The sequence below is a fragment of the Phycodurus eques genome, chromosome 19 (genome assembly GCF_024500275.1).
Source record: "Phycodurus eques isolate BA_2022a chromosome 19, UOR_Pequ_1.1, whole genome shotgun sequence".
In the NCBI taxonomy this organism is placed as follows: domain Eukaryota; kingdom Metazoa; phylum Chordata; class Actinopteri; order Syngnathiformes; family Syngnathidae; genus Phycodurus; species Phycodurus eques.
Window position 1 is genome coordinate 12539447 of NC_084543.1, and position 27075 is coordinate 12566521.

The window sequence follows — 27075 nt, forward strand, 5'->3', positions numbered from 1 at the left end:
GTGGAAAACCTTCCCAGAAGAGTTTAAGATGTTCTGCTGTCATTGCAGAGGGTGGACCGATGTCATATGAAACCCCATGGATAAAGAATGGGATGACACTTAAATTCATATTTTAGTCAAGCCAGGTGAGGGAATACTTTTGGCAATATAGTGTATATTGAGGACTGACAATAAAATGCACCCATATCATACTGCAAGTCCTGTATTGGTAACTCCTGATCTTTGCTATTTGAGAGCAAAATGTAGTAGAGTGTAATCACAAGGTTGATTTCAATTTTGTCATGCCATTATTAAAAGATAATGAAATAAAATCAGCCCAGCTCTTTTTTACAAGAGATAAAATCAGCTGGCAAATGTATTGTCAGAACAAGAAAAGGAACAGAACCCTAATAGATGGCAGGGACCTCTCTGACAGCAGTCGTGGGAGCAAAGAATCAAAAGAATGAAGGCAGGTCAGTTTTGCTCAACACTATGATGTGCACATGAGAAGAAGACATCTTTGTCTCGGGGCAGGTTTCTAATGTTCATTCAATACTGCTTCCAAAGTGGCTCTAATGGGATGCAAGACACAGCACCACCTCAAATAATAATACCAATAATATAAATGGAGAAAGAGAGAGAGGTTAAGCGAATGCTATTTTTATTTTATTTTTTTAAAGGGGATACGATGACAGACACCCATGTACTGAATGCATAAGGAAGTGCATTACTATAATAAGGTACTGAGCCAAAAAAAAAAAAAAAAAAAAAAAAAGAAATTGAGACGACTAGGATAGTGATTGTGGCTCGAAAAGAACAAATAAAGTTTATACCATCGATCACTGTCATCCCTGTATACACCTAGAAAGAAACCCAAGAAGTTCATAATTGTCCAATGTCATTATCTTGCCTGGTAATTGTCATTCCACAGTTGTAAGTGATGGTTAACTGTGACCGAGCATGGTTTCTGGCCGCCGAAGATGCCACTAAAAGGATTTGTTTCCACATTGTCCCCTCGTTAGGAGAAGCCAAGAAAAAATTTGATTCATGATGAACATCCTACATTGGAAATGACTTTCATCACACATATATTATTCTTCTTGTGAAGGACAAAAGTCCTCTGAGGTTTTGCTCTCTTATTCTGTCAATGCGAGTGCTGCTGCTCAGAAGATTCGCAGAAAAATCTTACAACTAAACTGCGAACATGAGATGGTTTACACAGCAGCATGGAATATACTGTTTTATTATTCATGCACTAACTGACTACAAAAATCTAACTATTTCACAACAATGACCCTGAGCAAAGCCCCACCTGTTTTTCTGTGGATCTGCATCATTTGTTTAGGCATATTACTCGTGTTGTCCTGTTCTGTCTTTGACATGGAGCTAAATCTGTAATTTTCTGCTGTTTTTCTACATTAAATCTGCTTTTTCTGCAGATGTGTTTCACAGCAGCGTCTAAGGATATCAGGCACTGTCTTGACTATATAGAATTTGTATCAACTAATTTGAATTTGATGTCAACTAAGCACCCACTGCAAAGTCCCTCTGAATTTTCTCTACATTTGTGTAATGGTTCAGTGAATTAAGTCTTTAAAAAAGCCAATCTTGACAAATCATACAAGAGAGGAGCTCATCATATAATGAAATACATTAAGATTGATCGAACAAAATCTTCTCATACAGCTTTTGACAAAGTCAGTGATTGCTCTACTAGAAATGTGGGTTGGATATAGCTCTAGATGTTTTACTTATGTGATATTTTTACAGTACTATACCTTATACCCAGATAGAGTGCGAACTATTGGTGTAAAGGATTTGCCTCATTGGTACCAAGTGCCTGTTGCATAAGATTCTGACCATCCTCACTTGGGCAGTCCAGAAGCCTTAAGAAGAGGTGGAGAGCAAAACCTGTTCAAATAAACTTTGTGTATCTTATAGGGAAGTGTCCTATGGTTACACAGCCTCAACTTTCACCCTGGGTTAACGATGACGAAATATTAAATTTTCTCACTCCAGTATAAGACAACTCCAGAAACAGCAAACACTAAAGATGCCATGCGTTTGCTGTGCTCTGCTCATTGGTCATTCTGTCCAGTTGGCCGAATGGCTCTTGTATGCAACAGGACAGAAGCCCAAAATCAGTTGATATATTGTGTGCCATGACATCAGCCTCCATTTGTTGGCAGAAGCTCTTGTCAGGTGAAATACAAAAGATAGTGATGCAATAAGATACGCTGAGTGGATTACATTTGAACTGAGAGTGAATACATTAGACAGTACTAACAGTCTATCTTCACTCATTTCTGAAGAACAGAACTGAGATTGGAGGGGGGGAAACAAAGGAGAGACATTTTTAATCGATTAATAAAAACAAACTAACTTTCTGTATCCTTAGCAAGAGAAGGACAGGAAGAGGTTATGGAAATTACAGGCGTCGAGGCAATTATCATCAACCAATCAATCCATCATGCTCTCTGTCCTTTTCACCCTCACTTGTTAACTCTAACCGTTTTTCTGTTGTCTTATCAAACAACCTTCTCACAATCTCTTTTTCTTCTCCCAGTGCTCTTTTCATTCAGCTTTGGTGTTTGTTGAGGAACCAGTAAAAGTGGCCACCAGCAGCTGTCCAAACACTGATGGCACCATTTGTGTTTGTGTTAAAGACCCCCTATGTTCCCAGTTGATTTCACGCTTGCTATTATTGCAGCTCAACATTTCCCTTACAGTTACCATGGAACCAGGTAAAGAAAGAGCAGAAGTAAGAGATGAACAATGCGCAAAGAATATGAAGACAAATGAAATGGGAAGAGGGCTGCAGTTCGTGATGTAACGAGGAAAACACATGGAATAGGGGTTCATAAGAGTTTATCACCAAGAGCAGACAATCAAATATGCTTTACTGCTGAGACTAAATTAAATACCTCTATGAACTATGGCTACAGTAGAACCTCAAGTCAACCACAATATGATTGAACTGCACAACAAAATTTCCTATTCAATAAGATTTATCCAGAGTCGACAGTTGTCTAGGGATGGAACGGTGCTCGGTTTTACTGAGCACCGTTCAGTGCGCTCTGCACAAAACAATACGCCCTAATGGGCTGCTGTTCTTCAGGTTGGCAGATGAAAAGACATGCCCCGTGGAGGTAATATCCAATCACTGTTATGAATCCACCCACTCACAGTTATAAGTATCCGGGTTCAAAATGTAGCTCACAGAAGTGGAAAAAAAATATATACGCATTCATCCATACGTTCATCTTTATACCACTTATCCTCACTCAGGTCATGGGTTCACAGGAGCCTATCCCAGCTGACTCTGGACGAGAGGCGTGGAATGTAATACATGTCCACTAGCACGAGCAGAGGAACCCTAATGGCAGGGAAACATTTCAGCAACATTTTAATTCCCAACCTCGGAAAATACAAGTTTAACAGTTGGATTAAGCGTGGGTTGATTGGCCATGCCTGCAGAGTCGGGTGCAGGCATGACCAATCAACCCATGCTTAATCAAACGGTTATCCAAGTTGATTTTGTTTACATTTTGTGTATTTTATTTGTTACACATATTTTGTATTACTCTATTGTCATATGTATACCAATAGTCGAGAAATAAGTAGACTTTCCATCGATCTGATCAGCTATATCTGATTGGCCGATATTTTGCATTTCATGCAAATTGTGGTATCGGCTCTAATGTCATAACTCGCCAATCCGATCAATAACGTCACTGATCGGATGCACAAATTAAGACATTACAGCAGACACAATCTTGTTTACTCCAGAGACGTTCTGTGCTGCCGTTGTGTATGTTTGAGTCCAAAAGCTAGTTTTGTTTACAATGAGATGGCTGATTCTTAGCTGGGCTTGAACAACCTTTTAGTCGCAGTGTTCTTAACTGTCATAAAAGTATAAAATAAAATCAACCACTAACGTAAAACAATATTACACACAAGAAAAAATATATATATGGCAGCAGCCAGTTGGCAGCTTACTAGTAGCTAGCTACTCAGTGCTTCTTCTGGTCAAAGAGCACAAAAGGTGGGACTCAGTGCACTACACCAGTTAAAGAAAATACAAATCAATGAACCATTGCTATTTTCAAGAAACATTGCCCAATGTGTACCTTGCCATGCACAAAAGAGCATGTAATTGTAAGAATCCTTATAATTGATAATTATTTACTTTTAGAAAACATGTATCTAAAAGCCTTGATGTTCATTACTCTAGAAAACCAGATCTATAAATGGAGAAATTTCTGCACTTTTGCTACTCTCTCTCGGAGTGGCCATCCTACAAATAGAACTGCAAGAGCACAGTACAGGATGCTCCATGATGTGAAGAAGAATCCTAGTGTGTCGGCTAAAGAAAAACATCTCTTAACTCTAGCATCTCTGTTGACAAATCTACTATTAGTAAAACATGAAACAAGAATGGTTGTCATAGAATGGTTGTCAGAGCGACCGATGCTCCAGAGCGCTACCGTCTTATCTATTGTGTGGATGGATGAAACCAAAGTTGAGCTGGTGGGAATGCACAATACTGTGTGTGAAGATAATAACATCCAGCACACCGCCATCAAAACCTCATCCCAACTGTTAAGTATGGTGGAGAGAGCAGCAGGATTTGACACTGCTTTGAAGGGATTTGAATAATTGATGGAAAAATGACTTCCAAGCTTATTGAGCCATTTTGCAGGAGAACTTAAGACCATCTGTTGGTCAAATAAAGCTCAACATGACAACAGCCCAAACCTCAGAAGTAAATCAAGAATAGAATGTCTTCATCAGAAGAAAATAAGCCTTCCGGAGTGGCCCAGTCAAAGTCCTGACCTGGCCCCCAATTATGATGACCCCCATGTCCTCAAAACCACACCATACAAAGGGAATATTAATGAAATCGTTTTGTAAAGAAGTATAGCCCAAAATTCCTCCTGACCACTGTGTGCAGTTCTGATCTGCACCTACAGGAAATGTTCGGTTGAGGTTATTGCTGCCAAAGGAGGCTCAATCAGTTATGAAAGCCAAAGGTTCACATACTTCTGCCACTCTGGGCTCAAATGATGACAAGTTGTGTTCAGTAATAAGATGGAAACGTTAATTGTTTCTGTAGTATTAGACTGTATGTAGGCACATGGCACAACATAAGTGGGCTAACTCAGGTCAAGACTCAGATGTCTACCTGCACCTCAAAAGAGATTTAAAGAGACAGCACTCTTATAAGGACACAAATGTGCATATCCTATCCAATGGGCCTTGAGGTGGCTCCAATATGCTTCTTTTTTTTTTTTTTTTTTTACAACTGAATCGAATATTAATGAGGCAGTTTTCAATAATGGCTGCTGTTGATAGGCAGAGGCCTGTTTGCAAGGCATCGCAACAACTGTCGTTTTGCATCCCAAAAGAGTGATACCATTTGTGGTTTGGGGTGTGCCTCTAATTTGGAGGGCCAGGTGTTTTGGACAAACTATAATGTCTTAAAAAGGGCCACCCTGGGCATTCCCAACCCAAATCGTGATAAAAGTAAAACTGATATAAGGTCATCAAAGATTATTTAAAAAATATTTTAAAAAATAGGTGTGGCATGGGACCTTTAAGACTTATAAGTATTTTTATTTAAAAAACAATACAATAGAATATGTCCATATCTTAGTTGCCTTAATCCATGAAAGTCACCAGGATCACTTTAAAAGTCTTGAAAATAATATAGGGATTCCAACTTCATCAAGTTAATTTGTGGTACTTTGGCAAGTGAGTGTTCCAGGCATTGGCATAACAAGCAAGCATGCATACTCAAGACAGTTGCGCAACGCGAAGAATGTTTCTGAACTTTGAATATGGGATATCATTGTCCTTCACCCGCCAGTGTCCTTGGTAAACAAGTTTGTGTGTTCTTCGTGTATATGAGTGTGTGCGTCATCTTTTATAAAAGTGTATGACAGTGATGTGTCTGACGCTCCTTCATATGCAATTTGTGTCATTGCTTCTGTCCTCTCGTGACCACAGAAGCTCAAGGCAACAGCTGTTCTCTGCTACTTGGACCACTGTCACTCCTTCACATTTGTAGCCATGTTTTGTTGAAGCCTGATCTAACTTTTGCCCCCCCCCACCCCCCAATAATATTTGTGTAGGTTTTTCACTTTTTTTGCTTTTGGCATAAAACTTTACAGGAAATGTTCTTTTTCATGAAATGTTTTGAATCTCTTCTCTCTCCTCTCTCTCTCACACTCACACACACACACACACACGCGCACGACTTATCTGTATGTTCTTTGCTAAACAGCCCAAGATGCTACCAATGGATTTTCCCCACACAGCTGTAGGGGCTTAGTTTGACACACCTACTACAAACGACCGAGAAACCACTTGTGCTGCATATTCTGGAAAGCAAACAGCTTGTTTTCCTTGTGTTGAGAATGCCGAGTGAGTCGGTCATCGAATCGGGGCATTTGCGGGACACGGCGGCCCTGAACACTGGTCTCAAACTCTGGTCATCTCACAGGCTGCGATGAGATTAGTGTGCACTCTTTTGCACTGTAATATGTTTTCAATGTTGCTTCACTTTGCTCCAGGTCTTTCTCCATCTCTGCTAACTAATAAAATGACATCTCAGCCAAGCTACTTGTTTATCTTGACTCTAAAAGCAGCCAGGTGCATAAACACACTAACTGTTGTTTCTGTTTTGAATACAACAAAGGCAGGAGGCCACATTTTCACTCAAGCACCTTTACAAAGACACAGGTAAACAACCATCAAAACATGCTCTTTTTTCCCCAAAAATGATAAGTGCATGGTTGCAGACAGGTCAAGACAGGACTGGAAAAGAGATTACAGGACAGGACAGACAGACATACAACATAACAGGTAAAAATTTTATAATTTTGTGAGCTGTCCTACAATGGCAAAATGGTGCAATCTGGTCAAAACACACACACACACACACACTAAAGCTGTCAAATATCCCTCCTTTTCTTGTAGATTAAATGCTGGCATTACAAAATGCCCGATTTTATACTGCAATGAGGGAGATTTTAAAAAACTGGTTTTAATGGCAGAGACTTTTTGCCACAAAGGTGTCCAGGAGTACTCTATTTGTAACTACATTAAAAAAAAAAAAAAAAAAATACAGTACTACCGGTCAAATTTATTTTTGTTGCACATTTTCAAATCTCTAATCACACCCAAAGCCCCAACACCATGCTATATATATTATAGAAAATAATTCCCTTTTTGTTTTTTTAAATTAAAACAATCTATTTAAATTACTAAAACTGGCTTTTAAATGGTTATTTATCATCATAAAAATTAGCCTAATGTTGTTTCAGGGATTAATGAAAAATACAGACATGCAAATACCAAAGGCATGAAAAAGGACGACCAGTAAATCGCAAGCTTGGCGTTACTGCTTAGCTCCTTCTTTACCACAACGGATCGATACAAAGTCTGCATCACTGCAGACAATGCACCGATCCGCCTGTCGATCTCGCGTTCCATTCTTCCCTCACTCGTGAACAAGACCCCAAGATAATTGAACTCCTCTACTTTGGGCAGGGTCTCATCTCCGACCGGAGAGGCCACGCCACCCTTTTCCGACTGAGGACCATGGTCTCAGATTTGGAGGTGCTGATTCTCATCCCAACCGCTTCACACTCAGCTGCGAACTGCTCCAGTGAGAGTTGGAGGTCACGGCTTGAAGACAACAGAACCACATCATCTGAAAAAAGCAGAGATGCAATACTGAGGCCACCTAACCGGACCCCCTATACGCCTCGGCTACGCCTAGAAATTCTGTCCATAAAAGTTATGAACAGAATCGGTGACAAAGGGCAGCATTGGCGGAGTCCAACCCTCACCGGAAACGAGTCCGACTTACTGCCGGATATGCGGACCAAACTCTGACTCCAGTCGTACGGGGACCGAACAGCCCGAATCAGGGGGTTCGCTACCCCACACTCCCGAAGCACTCCCCACAGGACCCCCCGAGGGGGACGGTCAAACGCCTTCTCCGAGTCCACAAAACACATGTAGACAGTTTGGGAGAACTCCCTTGCACCCTCGACGACCCTGCCAAGTCTGGTCCACTGTTCCACGGCCAGGACGAAAACCACACTGCTCCTCCTGAATCTGAGATTCGACTTCCCGACAGACCCTCCTCTCCATCACCCCTGAAAAGACCTCACCAGGGAGGCTGAGGAGTCTCATCCCCCTGTAGTTGGAACACACCCTCTGGTGGGAGGGTGGGACCACCACCCCAGTCTGCCAATCCAGAGGCACTGTCCCCGATGACCATGCGATGTTGCAGAGGCGTGTTAACCAGGACAGCCCTACAACATCCAGAGCCTTGAGGAACTCCGGGCGAATCTCATCCACCCCTGGGGCCTTGCCACCGAGGAGCTTTTTAACCATCTCAGTGACCTCAACCCCAGAGATAGGAGAGCCCGCCTCAGAGAACCCAGACTCTGCTCCCTCATGGGAAAGCGTGTCGGTGGAAGTGAGGACGTCTTCGAAGTATTCTCCCCACCGGCTCACAACGTGCCGAGTCGAGGTCAGCAGCGCCCCATCGCCACGATACACACTGTTGATGGTGCAATCCTTCCCCCTCCTGAGATGCCGGATGGTGGACCAGAATTTCCTCGAAGCGTCCGGAAGTCTTTCTCCATGGCCTCACTGAACTCCTCCCATGCCCAAGTTTTTGCTTCAGCGACCACCAAAGCTGCATTCCGCTTGGCCAGGCAGTACCCATCAGCTGCCTCAAGAGTCCCACAGGCCAAAAATGCCCGATAGGACTACTCCTTCAGCTTGACGGCATCCCTCACCGTCTGAAGAGTACAATAAGGCAAAATAAAAAAATTTTCTTCACGCAGAAAAACGTTTATTTACACCGCTCAAGTACATTAAATTAAATTTGCCTCATTTCTTTGCTTTTTTGTTTTGGCCTCCTACTTGAGCCAAGCCCATGTCCACCTGCACCTGATGCCTGCTTCAAGCTGTGCCACATGATTAGCATCCTCCTCTTTAAGCACTCTCATTCTGGAAAATAATTGACTACAATCATTGTCTGTTTCACTTCATTTTCACTATTACCAACTTCAAAGTCTAATCCCAAATGCATCCTCCAGGAAAATATGAAGTACAATATTTTCTGTTTTTATTGGACAGTGCTAAATTTGAAGTTAGTTAATTCTGTGTTGTGACAAAATACCTAACACCGCTCCGTCGCTTAATACATTTAACTTTAACATCCGTAAACTAATTGGATAAATGTAGGCGCATTTCCTAATACAAGATGTACTAGCGGCTCAACTCGTAAGAGTAGCAATAGAGGATGTCCCCTCCAGAGGTGGGTAGAGTAGCCAAATATTGTACTCAGGTAAGAATACTGTTACTTGACAATAACGTGACTCAAGTAAAAGTAAAAAGTAGTCATCCAAAAAATTGAGTAAGAGTAAAAAGTACACGGTGAAAAAATATTGAGTAACTTCTGATTGTTTAACCACAGCATGAACATCAATTAAAAATAAAAAAAATACAAAATAAAATGCAAATTCTGTAATGTCTGATGTTGCTGTGTGTGAGCGTGTGTATGCACAGTCAAAACTATAACAAAACGTGCAATTTACTTCACGGTATTTTCTCAAGTTATAAGTGAGCTGAAATATCCACGTTTGGGCAGACAGTGCCAGACAAATACAACAATACATGAAAGCTGTTGTTTTTGTTCGTGTAAATGTAAACACGACGAGTTGCGCACCGTTGCCTTCGTGGTAACGACGACCTTCCCAACATGGCCGCCACGTAAGCATGACGATCAGCCAGACTGGCTTATCCAGTTTTAATACCTATGCCCGGGAAGCCCAATAGAAGATGATGTGTGAAGTCATACAAACATCACTATCGCTTAAACTGGATTGGAGCAAACAGCGCCAATGCGGAAGTCTAAGTTGTAGTCTCGCTCACAAAATAGTTGATAAATAAGCAATAATTGATCAATAAAAGTAGCAGCTGACATTTGGATCATTGTAATGGAGTTAAAGTACCCTTACTTCTTAACAGCTGAAGCGGCAGAAGTGTTTTTTCTCATCTCGTCAACTCCTGTGATTTAGCCAAAGCGGGTCATGAGCGCACAGGTGGAAACACAGGCTGATGCGCCAGTATATTAGTCCACCGTGGAGTAATATTCACAATTACATGTGTGTGTGGATGGTGGATGTGTGGAATGGATCTAGCTGTCAGCGCTGAAGGAGTACGAAACAGTCTTATGACGACAGCGACCCCCACCACCTCCTCTCAGAAAAACTAATCGGATCGGTACAATTCACGGAAAAGGCCTATTTTGAGTTCAATACAGTGAATTTCGCCAAAAGGCGACTGATTTGCATAAGAATTAAATAATGTACAGTGTTCTTCAGCTATATCCCCGTTCACCATCCGCCCCACTGCGATATTGCACATTTATAATTTGCAGCAGTTTAGTTGGGCCTCAGACGCGACAATATTTCCATTTGCAAGTATTTAATGTTAAAGGAAAAAGATTATGCTTTTAATTAACATATGTATATGGAAAAATACTTATGGCAACAAGCCCCCCCCCCCCCCCCAAATAAAATTGATTGATGACAAATTTTCCCCATAGTCAAGATTTAGTTGCCTCTTTTGCATTCATGCCATATTAGTGAACATTTGTACAACAAGTGGATGCAGATCTGTTGAGTGTTTTTCTGGATGAGAGCAAAACTGCAGAGGAGCTGGATGATATCCAAACAGATATCAAGCAAGGATGCTTGTATACAACATGGGGCACCTTTTATCTATTAATAATGGGAACCTCAACATGTGTTTTTCCATGTGCGCAGCCTGCTATCATGCCTGCTGTGACAACATCTGTTAAAGAGCAATTCACAATCATTCACAGGCCTGAGATTCAGAAAACAATCCTGGTGTGTACAGTCAATAAGTTAAGTGTGCCAGTAAACGTGAAAAACATTACAACAAAAATGCAAAGACTTCACACATTTATAGAAATCATAATCATTTGCAACACTGACAAAAGGTAATAGTAGGTGTTGGTTTTGTTTTACATGTGCTGCAGATGTGTACCTTTTCATTCATTCTGAGTGCATGCATCTGTTATGAGATTCTTACCATGAAGGGCAAGGCCACATCAGCGAAGTAAACAAAAGCAGCCCCGAATGTGAAGCCAAGGGCCACAGGCAGAAAAGCAAATGAGCCATACTTCCCAGAATCCTCTGCCATGTCGATCGCTGGCGCCAGCAATGACCAATAGGAAGCAGCCAACATCACCTAAGTAAGAACAAAAAGACAAAGTAAAAAACAACAAAATTATGACGAGACTATAGTCTTTACAAATAATTGATTGGAAATCAAAGAATTTAAATTTAAAGGATTTTGATGGTTCGGATTAGAAAATTTAATGACATACAGTGGGTACGGAAAGTTTTCAGAGCCCCTTAAATGTTTCAATCTTTGTTATATTGCAGCCATTTGTTAAAATTGTTGAAGTTATTTTTTTCCCTCATTAATGTACACACAGGACCCCATATTGGCAGAAAAAATATTAGCTAATTTATTTAAAAAAGAGAAACTCAAATATCACACAGCCATAAGTATTCAGACCCTTTGCTATGACACTCATATTTAACTCTGTGCTGTCCATTTCTTCTGATCATTCTTAAAACGGTTCTACACCTTCATTGGAGTCCAGCTGTGTTTGATTATACTGATTGGACTTAATTAGGAAAGCCACACCCCTGGCTATATAAGACCTTACAGCTCACAGTGCATGTCAGAGCAAATGAGAATCATGAGGTCAAAGGAACTGCCTGAAGAGCTCAGAGACAGAATTGTGGCAAGGCACAGATCTGGCCAAGGTTACAAAAAAAATTCTGCTGCACTTAAGGTTCCTAAGAGCACAGTGGCCTGGTCGTCCCCATCTGGGACGACCAGAACGCTTCCTACAGCTGGCCGTCCAGCCAAACGGAGCAATCAGGGGAGAAGAGCCTTGGTGAGAGAGGTAGAGAAGAACTCAAAGATCACTGTGGCTGAGCTCCAGACATGCAGTCGGGAGATGGGAGAAAGTTCTCGGGAGTCAACCATCACTGCAGCCCTCCATCAGTCGGGGCTTTATGGCAGAGTGGCCCGACGGAAAGCCTCTCCTCAGTGGAAGGCACATGAAAGCCCGCATGGAGTTTGCTAAAAAACACTTGAAGGACTCCAAGATTGTGAGAATCGTATTCTCTGGTCTGATGAGACAAGATAGAAATTGTTGGCCTTAATTCTAAGTGGCATGTGTGGAGAAAACCAGGCACTGCTCATCACCTGTCCAATACAGTCCCAACAGTGAAGCATGGTGGTGCCAGCATTATGCTGTGGGTGTGTTTTTCAGCTGCAGTTACAGGGAGACTGGTTGCAATCGAAGAAAAGATGAATGCGGCCAAGTACAGGGACATCCTGGACGGAAACCTTCTCCAGAGTGCTCAGAACCTCAGACTGGGCTGAAGGTTCACCTTCAAAAAAGACAATGACACTAAGCACACAGCTAAAATACCAAAGGAGTGGCTTCAGAACAACTCTGTGACTGTTTTTGAATGGCCCAGCCAGACCCTTGACTTAAACCCAATTGAGCATCTTTGGAAAAACCTGAAAATGGTTGCCCACCAACATTCACCATCCAACCTGACAGAACTGGAGAGGATCTGCAAGGGGGAATGACAGAGGATCCCCAAATTTAACATTTAAATAAAACATTTTTTTCAATTTCACATTTATTGCTTATGTTGCACTCCCCCCCCCCCCCCCCCCCCCCCCGAAACCATTACTTTAGGTGGTGTGTGAAAGAATGACCCCTTGGTCAATTCCTTTACAAGAGCGTCCCCATCAAGGTTTTAACTGTCTAAAGATAATAAGAATTAACTATAGCAATAATAGCGGGGTACACTTTGACCTAATAAAGATATGCAGTATTATGTTGTCACTTTTCATATGTTCCTGTAGTATAACAATAAATGACACATGTACCTGTAGAAATAGAAGCTACAGATTTTGGTTTCTCAGTGTTTTGGTCAAAGTAGCTTTTCAAGTCATTCGGTTTAAGTCCAAGTGAAGTCACAAATCATTGCTGTTCAAGTCCAATTCGATTTGCAAATCTTGTAACCCAGTCAAGTCGAGCCTCAAGTAATCATGAATTGGGCTCGAGCCTGAGTTGAGTGCAAGTCATGTGACTAAAAAGATAAGCACTGAGCCTTCCATATTTCATCTGTATTGCTGGCCATCTCCTGCTAGCTTACGGATAAAGACCAAGCACAGCAGTAGGGGGCCTGTTGAGATGTGATGTGAATAATTTCCAACAACAATGGTCACCCAAAAAAAACAAAACTAAAAACAACTGTGTAAGTGTTGCCTCAAAGACCACTGCTTCCTCCAATTTCACTCCTCACCGATGCCATGTTTATTGACAAAAATGTTTTATCTTTTTGGGTAAAATTTGGATTCAAAGTAGCCAGTATGTCTGTCTTGTTAATTGGTAAACATTCATTCTAAGGTTGCTGAATTGTTTAAAACACAGGTCTTTGTATGTACATGACACAAAAATAGGCCTATACAACTAAAGTGGATTATCACAGAATTAATTCCTTAGTGGGGGGGGGGGGGGGGGGGGGAAGGACTTTACAAGAGTAACAAAAAGTAATAAATAAAAGTAATAAATTCCCTTGAAAATTTATTACTGTCAAAATATACAAACAAGACACCCTTGTGAATGTTGTAAACCCTCCAGATTTACAATGTGAAAAGCACTGCTACAAACAAGAACATGAAAGGCAGATTAGACTTTTGCAAGAAAGTCACATTTATAATAGCTGCAATATTTGAGAATCTGATTCTTTGGCTAAATGAAAACAAAACTTGTATCGGACTGAATGATTCATCTGACATACATATTGCGATCACTGGCAGCTTCAGTTCTTCATTTTTGTTTCTTCTGCTTTTGATTGTTTTTGGAAGAGGTTATTCTGGCAAGGATGCCTACTTGTAATAAACTTCTGCAATGCAATTATTTCGTGAGAGTTGCATATTATCGCAAAACATTAAAAGCTTCTGGACTGGTGGTAACATGCTTTCTTTCACATATGGAACCCTATCCAACAAATTTGGAATGCTGGCATTGTTATCTTAGAATTTTCTTGTGTCAACAAAATAAAATAATTTAGTGATGAGGACAAACTTGATAATTCACGGTATTCACACGTAACATTGCTGAACCTATACAGACCAACTGAAGCAAACTCAGATCGTAAAAGGGTTTGTATGCTAACCACGGTCATGTTTGATGCATCACTGCACCACTTCATCCACCTCCCTTCTTAACCTGGTGTTCCTGCTGAACAAGGTCAATGCAGACTCATCAGACCATGACATTGTGTATCCCAATCTTCATGTTCCCTTGCAAATTGAAGCATTTTTCAGAAGTCTTCCTGATAAGAGGATGTCTTAAGGCTACACAGTCATTTACTCCTACTGACTTATGTTATTTTCATATTGCACAAGTAAATACTCTTTCAGTACTAAACAGTCATATATTGATCTTGATGTTTTTTTTTTAAATATATTTTTTAATCCTCTGATCCCCAATTACACATTTCTCCTAATCAGATGTGAATCTAAATAATATGTAGCCGAAAGATAAATGAATAATGACGAGCATGAAAATGACTTTACCATCTCAGGTGAGCAGTTTTACTTGATTTTAGCTTTATTTTACAGTGGTTAATGTCTCTTTATACGTGCATAACAGTTCGAATAGAATAATGTTTCCTAAAATATTTTTGGTAATGTCTGGAACTAAATAATTCACTTTGCATTACATGGATGGAATTTTTTTTTAAATGACAACAACCTGGAAGTCAACCCACGTCCAGGAACTCAAAGCAAAGCAGATTTATTTATATAGCGCATTTCATACACAAGGTAACTCAATGTGCTTTACATGATTAAAAGCATTTAAAAACAAAGAAATAAAAACAGCTTAGAAACATTTAAAACAAAGAGAGAACAAATAAAATAAAACAATTAAAAAAGCATACAGTGCAAGAAATATTTAAGTGTAAATGCTCTAAAAAGCATAGGGAAAAAGAAGAGTTTTTAACGTGGACATTAAAACATGCACACTTGGGGCTGATGTCACTTCTGTTGGCAACTTATTCCATTTTTGTGCAGCATAATAGCCAAATGCTGCTTCACCATGTTTGCTTTGGACTCTGTGTTCCACTATTTTACCTGAGTCTGTCGATCCCAGAACCCTGCTAGGTTTATATTCCATTAGCAGTTCATTCATGTATTCAGCACTTAAACCGTTTAGTGATTTATAGACCAGTAGCAGAACTTTAAAATCTATTCTAAAGCTGACTGGAAGCCAGTGTAAAGACTTTAGAACTGGTGTAATATGCTCTGATCTCTTTGTTCTGGTCAGAACCAGAGCTGCAGCATTTTAATGTTCTTTTTAGGGAGTCCACTCAGAAGAACATTACAATAGTCAAGTCTACTTGAGATAAAAGCATGGATGAGCTTCTCCTGGTCTGCTTGACAATGCAAGCCTTCACTCTGGATAGGTTCTTCAGATGGTAAAAGGCAGTTTTAGTAATTGGCTTGATATGACTGTTGAAAGTCAGATCGGACTCTATCAGAACACCAAGGTTTCGGACTTGGTCTTTGGTTTTTAGAGAGAGTGACTCCAGGTATTTACTAACAGCAATTCTCTTTTCTTTATTGCCAAAAACAATTATCTCAGTTTTGTTGTGGTTTAATTGAAGAAAATGTTGCCTCATCCAGATATTTATCTGTTTTAGACAGTGGCACAACACCTCAATTGAACTGTAGTCATCTGGAGACACTGCTTGATATAACTGTGTGTCATCTGCATAGCTATGATAGTCAAAATTAAAGTTCTGAAGAATTTGACCCAAGGGTAGCATATACAGGCTGAACAGGAGGGGTCCAAGAACTGACCCTTGAGGGACCCCATAGGTCATTGCCATTCGATGAGCTTGAACACTTCCAATGGTTACAAAATAACTCCTTTCCTCCAGGTAGGATGATGAATGATTTAAGGACTGTTCCATTTAGTCCTACCCACGTTTCCAACCTGTTCAGCAGTATATTATGATCTACTGTATCAAAAGCCGCACTGAGGTCCAACAAGACCAGAATTGACACCTTTCCCGAGTCAATATTCAACCTTATTTCATTTAGCAGTTTGATAAGAGCAGATTCTGTACTGTGATGAGTTCGGAACCCTGATTGAAATTTGTCAAAAAGTCCATTCAAGTTCAAGAAATTGCGGCGTTGATTAAAAAGAACTTTCTCAACAATCTTGGCTATGAAAGGGAGATTTGAGATGGGTCTATAGATTGCTAACATGGAAGCATCCAGCGCTCTATTTTTTAGCAGAGGCTTAATGGCAGCTACTTTAAGAGCTTTAGGAAATTTGCATGACTGAAGTGAGCAATTGATTAGTTGCTGCAAATCAGTTAGCACAGACTTCGCAATAGCTTTGGAAAAGTCAGCTGGTATTGAGTCAAGACAGCTCGTTGATGGTTTCAGCTGCTGAACCGTTTTCTACAGTTTTTGGGTCAAATTCTGACATGGTAAGAGTTTTTCCTGGGTGGCTCAGACAAGTAGTCTGAAGAGTAGTTGCAGTTTTCATGCCAACTGAGCCACAGTGGTAATCTAAATGTTAATTAGCAACAAGTCAAAGAGCGCAGAAGTGGCTGATTAATGCAGTCACGGCAAAAAGACTCACCTAACTGTGCAAACCCAAATCTGAAGGTGTGTATACCAGTCTGCATAGAAAACAATTCAGTGAAATTTCAAACTAAACCATATGCCTTTTACATGTTTATGATGCAAAAAGCAAAATAGTACATGAAAAATATTTCTTTCCTCCAATACTACAATATATGAGCAGGAGTTTAATTAAGTCTTCATTTCAGGTGTAACCTAAAACATTTTAGATAATTATGCAAAAATAACCTTTTGTATCATTCTTTTTCTGTAAAGTGGCATTTCTCTCCATATTTATTGCAGGAATGTATATTTTTATGTAAAATATGTAAAATACAACATACAGCAACCCTATAAAATGTTGGGGTCATGCAATACTTTGGTCAAGAAAAGAGCATCCATCCATTCAGGTGTGCCACAAAATGAAGGCTATTTCCTTTGGTAATCACATGACTTCTCCTTGTGTCTTAACAATTAAACATTGGCATAACAGATGATTTTTCAGATTAGATTGTTGATTAATCGCATCTGGAAGCAATCGATTGTTCAGATTAAATTGTTGATTAATCCCATCTGGAAGCAACTGAGTAAAAACAGAGAGCATTACATGCTGCAGCCAGCATAGGCACTGTTGATACAATGATGAAATGGCAATTTCTGCAGGCACAGTGGCATTTAAAAATGAAGTCAGAGAAATTCTGCAATTTCTTTAAAAATAGTATTTTATCAATTAATTGATCATTCATTTACCCTCTAGTTAATAAAGGCTAGGTTGTCGAATGAATGTCCATACTGACCACTATGGCGCGGTTGTCTCTGAGACTGTACTTCAAGATTTTTGATATTTTAAGACTAAAATACACTGGGTAATTCAGCAAACCTTTATAGCATATTATGGTACTGAATTTTTGTTCCTACAACAGCATCTGTTTTCTATACCACTTGACCTCATTTGGGTCATGGGTGAGCTGAAGCCTATTCCAGCTGACTTTGGGTGAGAGGCAGTGTACACACTGGACTGGTTTCAAGTAAAGCAAAATGAGACATGCGAAGAGAGAATGCCAAGATACAAATTTGGCTGAAACTTAGAACATTTTGTGACACCTCATTTCTATCAGCATACATTCCCTTATCAGAGCAAAATAGTCATTAGTTTTTCTCTTTGATATGTAATCCATTAAAAATATTACGAGTCAGTGTATCTCACTTTAACTCATCACATGTTTAGTCAAACGCCAATAGAGCTCACTGCTTTATTCATCCAATCCTCTGCATGTTACCTTTTCTCCCTCAATCTTCTGTAAACATAGTGGGTACGGAAAGTTTTCAGACCCAGACCCCTTAAAATTTTCACTCTGCTATATTGCAGCCATTTTTTTAAATCATTTGAGTTCAGTTTTTTCCTCATTAATGTACACACAGCACCCCGTATTGACAGAAAAAAACATAATTGTTGAAATTTTTGCTGATTTATTAAAAAAATAAAAATCACAAAGCCATAAGTATTCAGACCCTTTGCTGTGACATTCGTATATTCAACTCGGGTGCTGTCCATTTCTTCTGCTCATCCTTAAAATGGAGCTTCACCTTCATTGGAGTCCAGCTATGTTTGATCATACTGATTGGACTTGATTAGGAAAGCCACACCCCTGTCTATATAAGACCTTACAGCCCACAGTGCATGTCAGAGGAAATGAGAATCATGAGGTCAAAGGAACTGCCTGTAGAGCTCAGAGACAGAGTTGTGGCAAGGCACCTATCTGGCCAAGGTTACAAAAATAATTCTGCTGCACTTCAGGTTCCTAAGAGCACAGTGGCCTCCATAATCCTGAAATTTAAGACGTTTGGGACGATCTGAACCCTTCCTAGAGCTGGCCGCCTGGCCAAACTGAGCAAACTTGGTGAGAGAGGTAAAGTAGAACCCAAAGATTATTGTGGCTGAGCTCCAGAGATGCAGTCGGGGAGATGGAAGAACGTTCTAGAAAGTCAACCATCACTGCAGCCCTCCACCAGTCGGGGCTTTATGGCAGAGTGGCCCGATGGAAGCTTCTACTCAGTGCAAGACACATGAAAGCCCGCATGGAGTTTGCTAAAAACACCTGAAGGATTCCAAGATGGTGAGAAATAAGATTCTATGGTCTGATGAGACCAAGTTAGAAATTGTTGGCCTTAATTCTAAGTGGCATGTGTGTAGAAAACCAGGCACTGCTCATCACCTGTCCAATCCAGTCCCAACAGTGAAGCATGGTGGTGGCAGCATCATGCTGTGGGTGTGTTTTTCAGCTGCAGGGACAGGGAGACTGGTTGCAATCGAAGGAAAGATGAATGCGGCCAAGTACAGGGATATCCTGGATGAAAACCTTCTCCAGAGTGCTCGGAACCTGAGACTGGGCCGAAGGTTCGCCTTTAAAAAAGAAAATGACCCTAAGCACACAGCTAAAATACCTAAGGTGTGACTACAGAACAACTCTGTGACTGTTTTTGACTGGCCGAGCAAGAGCCCTGACTTAAACCCAATTGAGCATCTCTGGAAAGACCAGAAAATGGCTGCTCACCAATGTTCACCATCCAACCTGACAGAACTGGAGAGGATCTGCAAGGAGGAAGGGCAGAGGATCCCCCAAATCCAGGTGTGAAAACTTGTTGCATCATTCCCAAAAAGACTCATTGCTGTATTAGCTCAAAAGGGTGCTTCAACTAAATATTGAGCAAAGGGTCTGAATACTGTGTGATAGTTCAGTTTTTCTTTTTTAATAAATCTGAAAAAATCTCAACAATTCCTTTTTTTTTCTGTCAATATGGGATGCTGTGTGTACATTAATGAGGAACAAAATGAACTTTAATTATTTTAGCAAATGGCTGCAATATAAAAAAAAGTGTGAAAAATTTAAGGGGGTTTGAATACTTTCCGTACACACTGTACTTTAAATTTACAATGTCCTCAGGTCTACCTGTAAACAAGGAAAAATACAATGCGGCCCTTCAAAAGTTACATCATTTTACATATAAATACTTGTTAACCCAATGTATTGACTCTTGAAGTTGATGTTAATTCAACATAATGGTGGAAAAACCTCCAATCATGGTCAAGATGGATTCATACTTTTATTCTTGTTATAGTCCTGAAGGTAATTTAAAATTGAAATTATATTAAATTACAATTTAAAGCAAAGCTTTTTGACAGCACTGCATGTGTACATTTTGTTTAGTTGGTCAGTGTCTCTGGAGCATCGAGTGGCCCAATTGATCAAATGGCTTCCACTGTGCACACTCTTGAATAAACAGGGGGCAAGAAGTAGGATTTGTGCCAAGTCTGGTAGCAGGCATTGATTTGTCTAACGTAAATATAGTTCCTGTCTGGCACAATTGCTTGATAGGCATTAAATCAAGCAGGTTTGTTTTGAGTGGTTTGAATACAAGTGAATTGTCAACACGCACAAGCTATAAAAGCCTTGGAAGCACTTTCAAAGTGACGAGTACCTTTTTAATTGATGCATTCAACAAAATGGCAACGAATTAGTGTTGGTTTGTTTTCATCCAGAAACGATATCTCAACTATGAAGTGGCAATTATGTTAAGTCAAAGTTTTGCTTGGAAGACAATTTTGTTCCATGTTTGTCTAAAAATACCACAGAGGCTAAATGTTTCAGTCGGTTTCCGATGAGGAGTTTGTAACGTTTTTTATTTTGCACGCTTAAAAGTCCCACAGTATTTGTCGCAGGGCTATTGTGTCTGAAACTCTTTAAGGAACAATGCAATCAAAGCACAATAAATGTTTTAAAAAAAAAAAAAAAAAAAAAGTCAGTCCTACAAAAGTTAACTGGTCCTCCATTTGTGTTGGTTTCTCTGTAATACAATTCAGAACTTCGAAACTTTGGGCAAAAAATGTGTTGCACAAAGCTTTGGCATTTGAAACTCAAACATAGAAGACCTGATAATATCCTGACACCTTAAGTGTACTGCAGAAGACCAGTTCAGCAAGCATCAAATGCTTTCTTGGGCAAGTGTATACTTTTTCTTGGCTTTTTGTAACACAAACTCAAAAAGGACATGGCACCTATAGTCATGAGTAGTAGAGTCCATGGGAGCAGGGGCAACTTGTGCATTTTTATTATTATTTTTTTTTTTTAGCTCTCTCTGTCTTGCTCAAGGACACCACAGCAGTGGGTATGAACCGGGACCCCCAATTATGTGGTAGCTTTTCATTGGCAATTATGAAGGACTGCTAGGAAAAGAACAACAATGTAAAATGGGTAAAGTAAAAAGTATATTTTAAATAAATAAATAAATAAAAGTACGCTGACTCACATTCAAAGTCGCAAGTCTCTATCCTCACTATCGTCTGTTGTTGCTGTCTCCGTTCACATTGTGTTTCAAGTGGCTACAACAGACCTTTTTTCCCCCTCTATATTCGAGTTTTCTCACGGTCTATCATGGTCAGATGTATATTGACTCTCAATAAATGTTTGACAATATTAGTTTTCTGTCAACAAATAATTTAGTTATCAATTGCTTGTATCAAAACACACAAGTGTTCATTCACTTACATACTGCAGTGTGTTTGCGACAGACTCTCTCTCTCTCTCTCTCTCCCTCTCCCTCCCTCCCTCCCTCCCTCCCAACCTTCCTCCCTTCCTTTCAACATTAACTGTTCTAAACAGATATGCCACCCCTGGCACTGTAGGCAAATTAAACACATTAATTAGTTTCAGTCGAGTTGTAGGCAGAGTGTGTGAGATGCCAGGGAACACAATAGCTCCCCCCACACTACAGACCATCTCCAAGTTGTGTCTATTACGTATTATAAGTTAGTCATAGCAGACTAAATTTAAAAAGTCAGATACACAAACCCCTCCTTAAGCCGTTACCTTATCGTGGTGGAGGGGTTTGTGTGTCCCAATGATCCTAGGAGCTAAGTTGTCTGGGACTTTATGCCCCTGGCAGGGTCACCCATGACAAACAGGTCCTAGGTGAGGGACCAGACAAAGCACGGCTCAAAGACCACTTATGATGATGACAAACGATGGACTTGGTTTTCCCTTGCCCGGACGCGCATCACCGGACCCCCCACTGGAGCCATGCCTGGTGGTGGGGCTCGAAAGGCGAGTGCTGGTGGCCGGGCCTGCACCCATGGGGCCTGGCCGGGCACTGCCCGAAAGAGTAACGTGGGTCCCCCTTCCCATGGGCTCACCACCTGTGGGAGGGGCCATTGGGGTCGGGTGCAGTGTGAGCTGGGCGGTGGCCGAAGGCGGGGATCTTGGCGATCCGATCCCCAGGCTACAGAAGCTGGCTCTCGGGATGTGGAATCTCACCTCTATGGGAGGGAAGGAGCCCGAGCTGGTGTCTGAGGTCGAGAAGTTCCGACTAGATATAGTCGGACTCGCCTCCACGCACAGCTTGGACTATGGTACCAGTCCTCTCGAGAGGGGTTGGACTCTCTTCCACTCTGGAGTTGCCCACGGTGAGAGGCGCTGAGCAGGTGTGGGTATACTTATTGCCCCCCCGGCTTGGCGCCTGTACATTGGGGATCACCCCGGTGGACGAGAGGGTAGCCTCCCTCCGCCTTTGGGTGGGGGGGGACGGGTCCTGACTGTTGTTTGTGCCTATTCACCAAACAGCAGTTCAGAGCACCCACCCTTTTTGGAGTCCTTGGAGGGGGTGCTGGAGAGCGCTCCCGCTGGGGACTCCATCGTTCTGCTTGGGGACTTCAATGTTCACGTGGGCAATGAAAGTGAGACCTGGAAGGGCGTGACAGGGAGGAACGCCCCCCCCGATCAGAACCCGAGCGGTGTTCTGTTATTGGACTTCTGTGCTCATCACGGATTGTCCATAACGAACACCATGTTCAAGCATAAGGGTGTCCACATGTGCACTTTGCACCAGGACACCCTAGGTCGCAGTTCGCTGATCGACTTTGTGGTCGTGTCATCGGACTTGCGGCCGCATGTCTTGGACACTCGGGTGAAGAGAGGGGCGGAGCTGTCAACTGATCACCACCTGTTGGTGAGTTGGCTCCGATAGTGGGGGAGATGCCGGTCCGACGTGGCAGGCCCAAACGTATTGTGAGGGTTTGCTGGGAACGTTTGGGAGAATCCCTTGTCAGAAGGAGTTTCAACTCCCACTTCAGGCAGAACTTTGCTCATGTTCCGGGGGAGGCAGGGGACATCTAGTCCGAGTGGACCATGTTCCGCGCCTCCATTGCTGAGGTGGCCGACCGCTCCTCCACATCGAGATGAGCCAGATGAGGTGGCTGGGGCATCTGATTCGGATGCCTCCCTGACGCCTCCCTGGTGAGGTGTTCCGGGCACATCCCACCAGGAGGAGACCCCAGGGATGACCCAGGACACGCTGGAGAGACTACATCTTTCGGCTGGCCTGGGAACGCCACGGTATCCCCCCGGAAGAGCTGGATGAAGTGGCTGGGGAGAGGGAAGTCTGGGCGTCCCTGCTAAAGCTACTGCCCCCGCGACCCAACCCGGATAAGCGTTAGAAAATGGATGGATGGATGGATGGATGGATGGAGATACACAAACTCGCCTTGGCCACAAGACCAAGTGTTTTATTGTGTTCTATCACATTTAAAAAAAAACATGAATGTTAGGGTCATTGCAAAGTAGGGCTGCACAATTAATCAAATTTTAATCGTGATCTCGATTTTGGCTGCCATGATTAAATGAGCCTGATAGTTGGTGATTTTTTACATTAGAAATACAGGCACAGCTGCAAATGAAAAGTACTTAATTTGTAGACGTGCCCACAACCTTGTGAACCACCCACCTGGGTGCAAATATATGGCTTCATTAGGGGCCGGCACCATGCTCTGGGGCCAACTTCAAAATAAAAGCTTAAAATGGTATTGATGTCCAATCTAGTACAATGCAAAGCTTTTATTTTAAAGTTCTCCCTCGCAGCACATTGGCAGAGAGGCAGAGACAATTAACAATTGTTGTAGCGACTACCTTGAGTTCAACTTTTCAGCTGGCCAGACCCAATGAAAAAAGCTGTAAGTAAATAGAGAGGGCAATCCCAACTCTCAGGTTTTTTGCTGTTTGAGACCATGCACGATTGACCAATGGTCAAGCAGAAAAACAGAGCCATACCGTCCTTGACAATTCACTATATTGACGATGAGGATTTTCAAATGAAAAGTGCTTGCAGCCTAATGTATTGCCTTCTATGCATTAACTCTATTTGCTTCCATTAAGTTGTCATAACATTAATTCACCTAGCCCTTGCTAAATTACAATTTTTTTGGGTACATGTATTTTGTTTTAATTATTATCGATCATTTATTCTTATTTAAAGATTCATTTTGAACTGAAAACTGTTACATATCTTTGGTTAAAATGTAGCACAATAAAAATAAAGATTTTTCCCTAACATGACGAATAACCATGATTAGTAATCATGATCATCAATCACTCATTGATCAAAATAATCGTAATAATAATCTAAATTATTTTGGCCATCATCATGCAGCCAGCCCTATTGGAAAGTCTAAATCGGCCAAAGGTGTGACTGTGAGTGTCAATGGCAGCTCATCTATGTGCTTTGCGATTGATTGAGAGCTAAGATAGGCTTTGGCTCATCAGTGACTCTGAACATGATAAGCGGTAAAAAAAAAAAAAAAAAAAGAAAATACATTTTGATGTATGGATGGATATGGACAATGATTAACTTATTTTTATACTTGACAGTTACGAATGTGAAAATGTTACTTAAGGGTTTCATGTTGCTTCCGCTTAACCTTGCAATTCATTATTACCTTTGGGAAAAATTGTTCAGAAATCTGATCAAACTGGAGGTCAACCAGCGACCTGCAAAAGATTGGGTTTAACCTTAGCAGTGCCACTGTTTATATTTACAACATTACGAGTAATCAAGCCATTCCCAACTGACAATGGCAGGAATGATTGGGGTCAAGTCATGAAAGAGTAGTTCAGGGAGCATGAGACAATATTTTTGCACAGTGATTGGCCATCACAGAGTCAACACCCTAATCCAGTTGTGAATCTTTATAGTGTGCTGAAGAAAACTTTATATGCCTACTGACACACCAATTTGTAATAAAACATCATGGCAAAGATTAATGAAACTCTAGATGGAAATAAATGTTATGACGTTGCATAAGCTTCTCGGAATCAAACCTAATGGCAAGTAGATGAAATATTAAATGCTAGTGTGACACCTTATTTGGCCAAGCAGAGTAATTTCCCTGGGACAAAAGCAAAATAAGCAGCATTGGAACATTCTTTTTGCCACCGGCTACCAAAAATGTAAACTGCAAAATGTAATATGCAAGGAACCACATGAAAAATTTAGTTCCTTATTAAAATTAATCACTGTAAAACTGGATTATGCCAACCAGATGTTTTTTTAAAGGAACCGACTGTCACAGTTTTTATCAATAATTTATTGAGTTCAAGCCTAGTTATTGGGGTTCACTCCCTGAAAAAAATTATTACTGCAAGACTTCATATTCTTATATGACATACTGTATATGGGTGTGTATTGTACATATTCAAGGATGTAATCAAAAGCAAAATGGATATGAAGTTAATTAAAATTTGACTAAGAGCCACTCTCTCATTACCGGACGGGCATTATTGTCATTATCATACAAGTAATCTGAGCCAGTATTCAACAATCAGGATGATTGAACAAGAACCACAGCTAGCAATTACAATCTAAGTTTCCCCACAAAAATGATAACACTAACTTATTAAAAAGGTTTGATGCAAGTTTGAAAATTAACCTAAGTACCAGCACATCCTATCGAATTTGTACTGGAAGGAGTAATTCACTGTAGCAGTGGGAGCATCAACTCTACTAGGAGCTTTCACCAGCAAATTAAGAGTTTTGAAACCTCTCTCTGGAAGAAACTCAATTGCCTACTTTGATGAATAACCTCAATCTATACGTCACCGTTAATATTTGTCAACAAGAAATTAATAAGCAATAGAGCTGGCCATAGACAGGCTATTTAAAATTGTAATAGTGCAGAAGTATCACTATTGAGGCATGTATTAGTACCAAAAATTATTTTAGATTTACACTACAAGGTCCATGTGAGGCAATTCTTATTTTTAATGATCCCAAGTGGCACAGTCCGAATATGTGTCTTGACGGTGTAAATAGAAAAAAAGTAATGAAATTGGATAGCCGCAGATCGGAATCAGGATGCGCGGTGTTGACAATCGTATACCTTTTTTTTTTTTTTTTTTTTAACGGCAACATGGTAATGACATCCATACAAATTTGCAAAAACTCAGCCAACAACAAAAAATGTGGTACCTTTAACGATAACTTGCCTTCCATAAGAAAGAGAGGCTAACGGGTAAAACAATGACTTATTGTGGTTGCTTTTCTTTCTCGGCTTTTGTGCATTTACAAACATCAAAAACAAAAGAGGAAGGATTGGATGGTTTTCGAATTAACCATTACTGCCTTGAAGACTTTAAGACAGTATAATCATGTATTATATGCTGCTTCTTTGTAGAAAGTGAATAGTTAAGCCTTGTACTTTCTGTCAGTCAAGATCAATGAGCATCTCTTGGGATCTGTGCGCATGGACTATGGGCTGAACATAAATTGGGTCTCTAAAGATATATTCAAAATATGCCCATTGGGAATATTTGTCGAGACGATGTACAGTGAGTGGCTGTATACTTCCTTAATTGTCATGCAAAAATTGCATAAATACACATTTACTAGTCTTAAAAGTGACTGCAAGGAAATTCATCACATTTATATTAAAAAAAAAAAAAAAAAAAAAAAACCCTACGGTTTCTTACAAATATTTTATGAAACTGATAAAATTGTGCTCCGCAGAAATTACTGTAAGAAACTCCAGCACTATTTTGTGTTGATTTGGATGTTTTGAAGGGTTTCTTATGAGGTTTGTTAAATTACAATAACGTCAGCTTCAAAAGAGACATTTTATATTTAGATTTCTATTTATTTATTTTTTGTCACAATTTAAAAGTAACTCGTGGCGACAGAACATCACCACCATTTACTTGGCTGTGTAATTTCACACTTATTGAGTGGTCAAGCCCTCCAGAGATACAACTATTTGAACGGAAAACGGATGGATGGAATACAAGCAATTAAGTCCATTTTCCCCTTTAATCACCCATTTAAATTACAAAGTTTCTAGAAGGGAGAGAGAAACAAAGACAAAAGACAAAGCACTAATTGTAAACAGGATGAGAGAAGTAAATCATTACATTATATACAAAAATGAAACATTAAATATGAGTGTTGCATGGGGCTGCAGTGCTACACCCTGTGAGGGAA

At 40.6% G+C, this 27075-nt stretch overlaps 1 protein-coding gene across 4 annotated transcripts in view; it reads right to left on the reverse strand.

Moving 5' to 3' along the window:
• LOC133417689 (zinc transporter ZIP11-like) overlaps positions 1 to 27075 on the reverse strand; it is an 84709-nt gene that overhangs the window by 51924 nt on the left and 5710 nt on the right. For all 4 annotated transcript variants that reach the window (XM_061705681.1, XM_061705679.1, XM_061705680.1 and 1 more), the window contains exon 4: positions 11125 to 11283. In XM_061705681.1, the coding sequence (XP_061561665.1) occupies positions 11125 to 11283 (159 nt within the window). The remainder of the gene's footprint in view (positions 1 to 11124; positions 11284 to 27075) is intronic.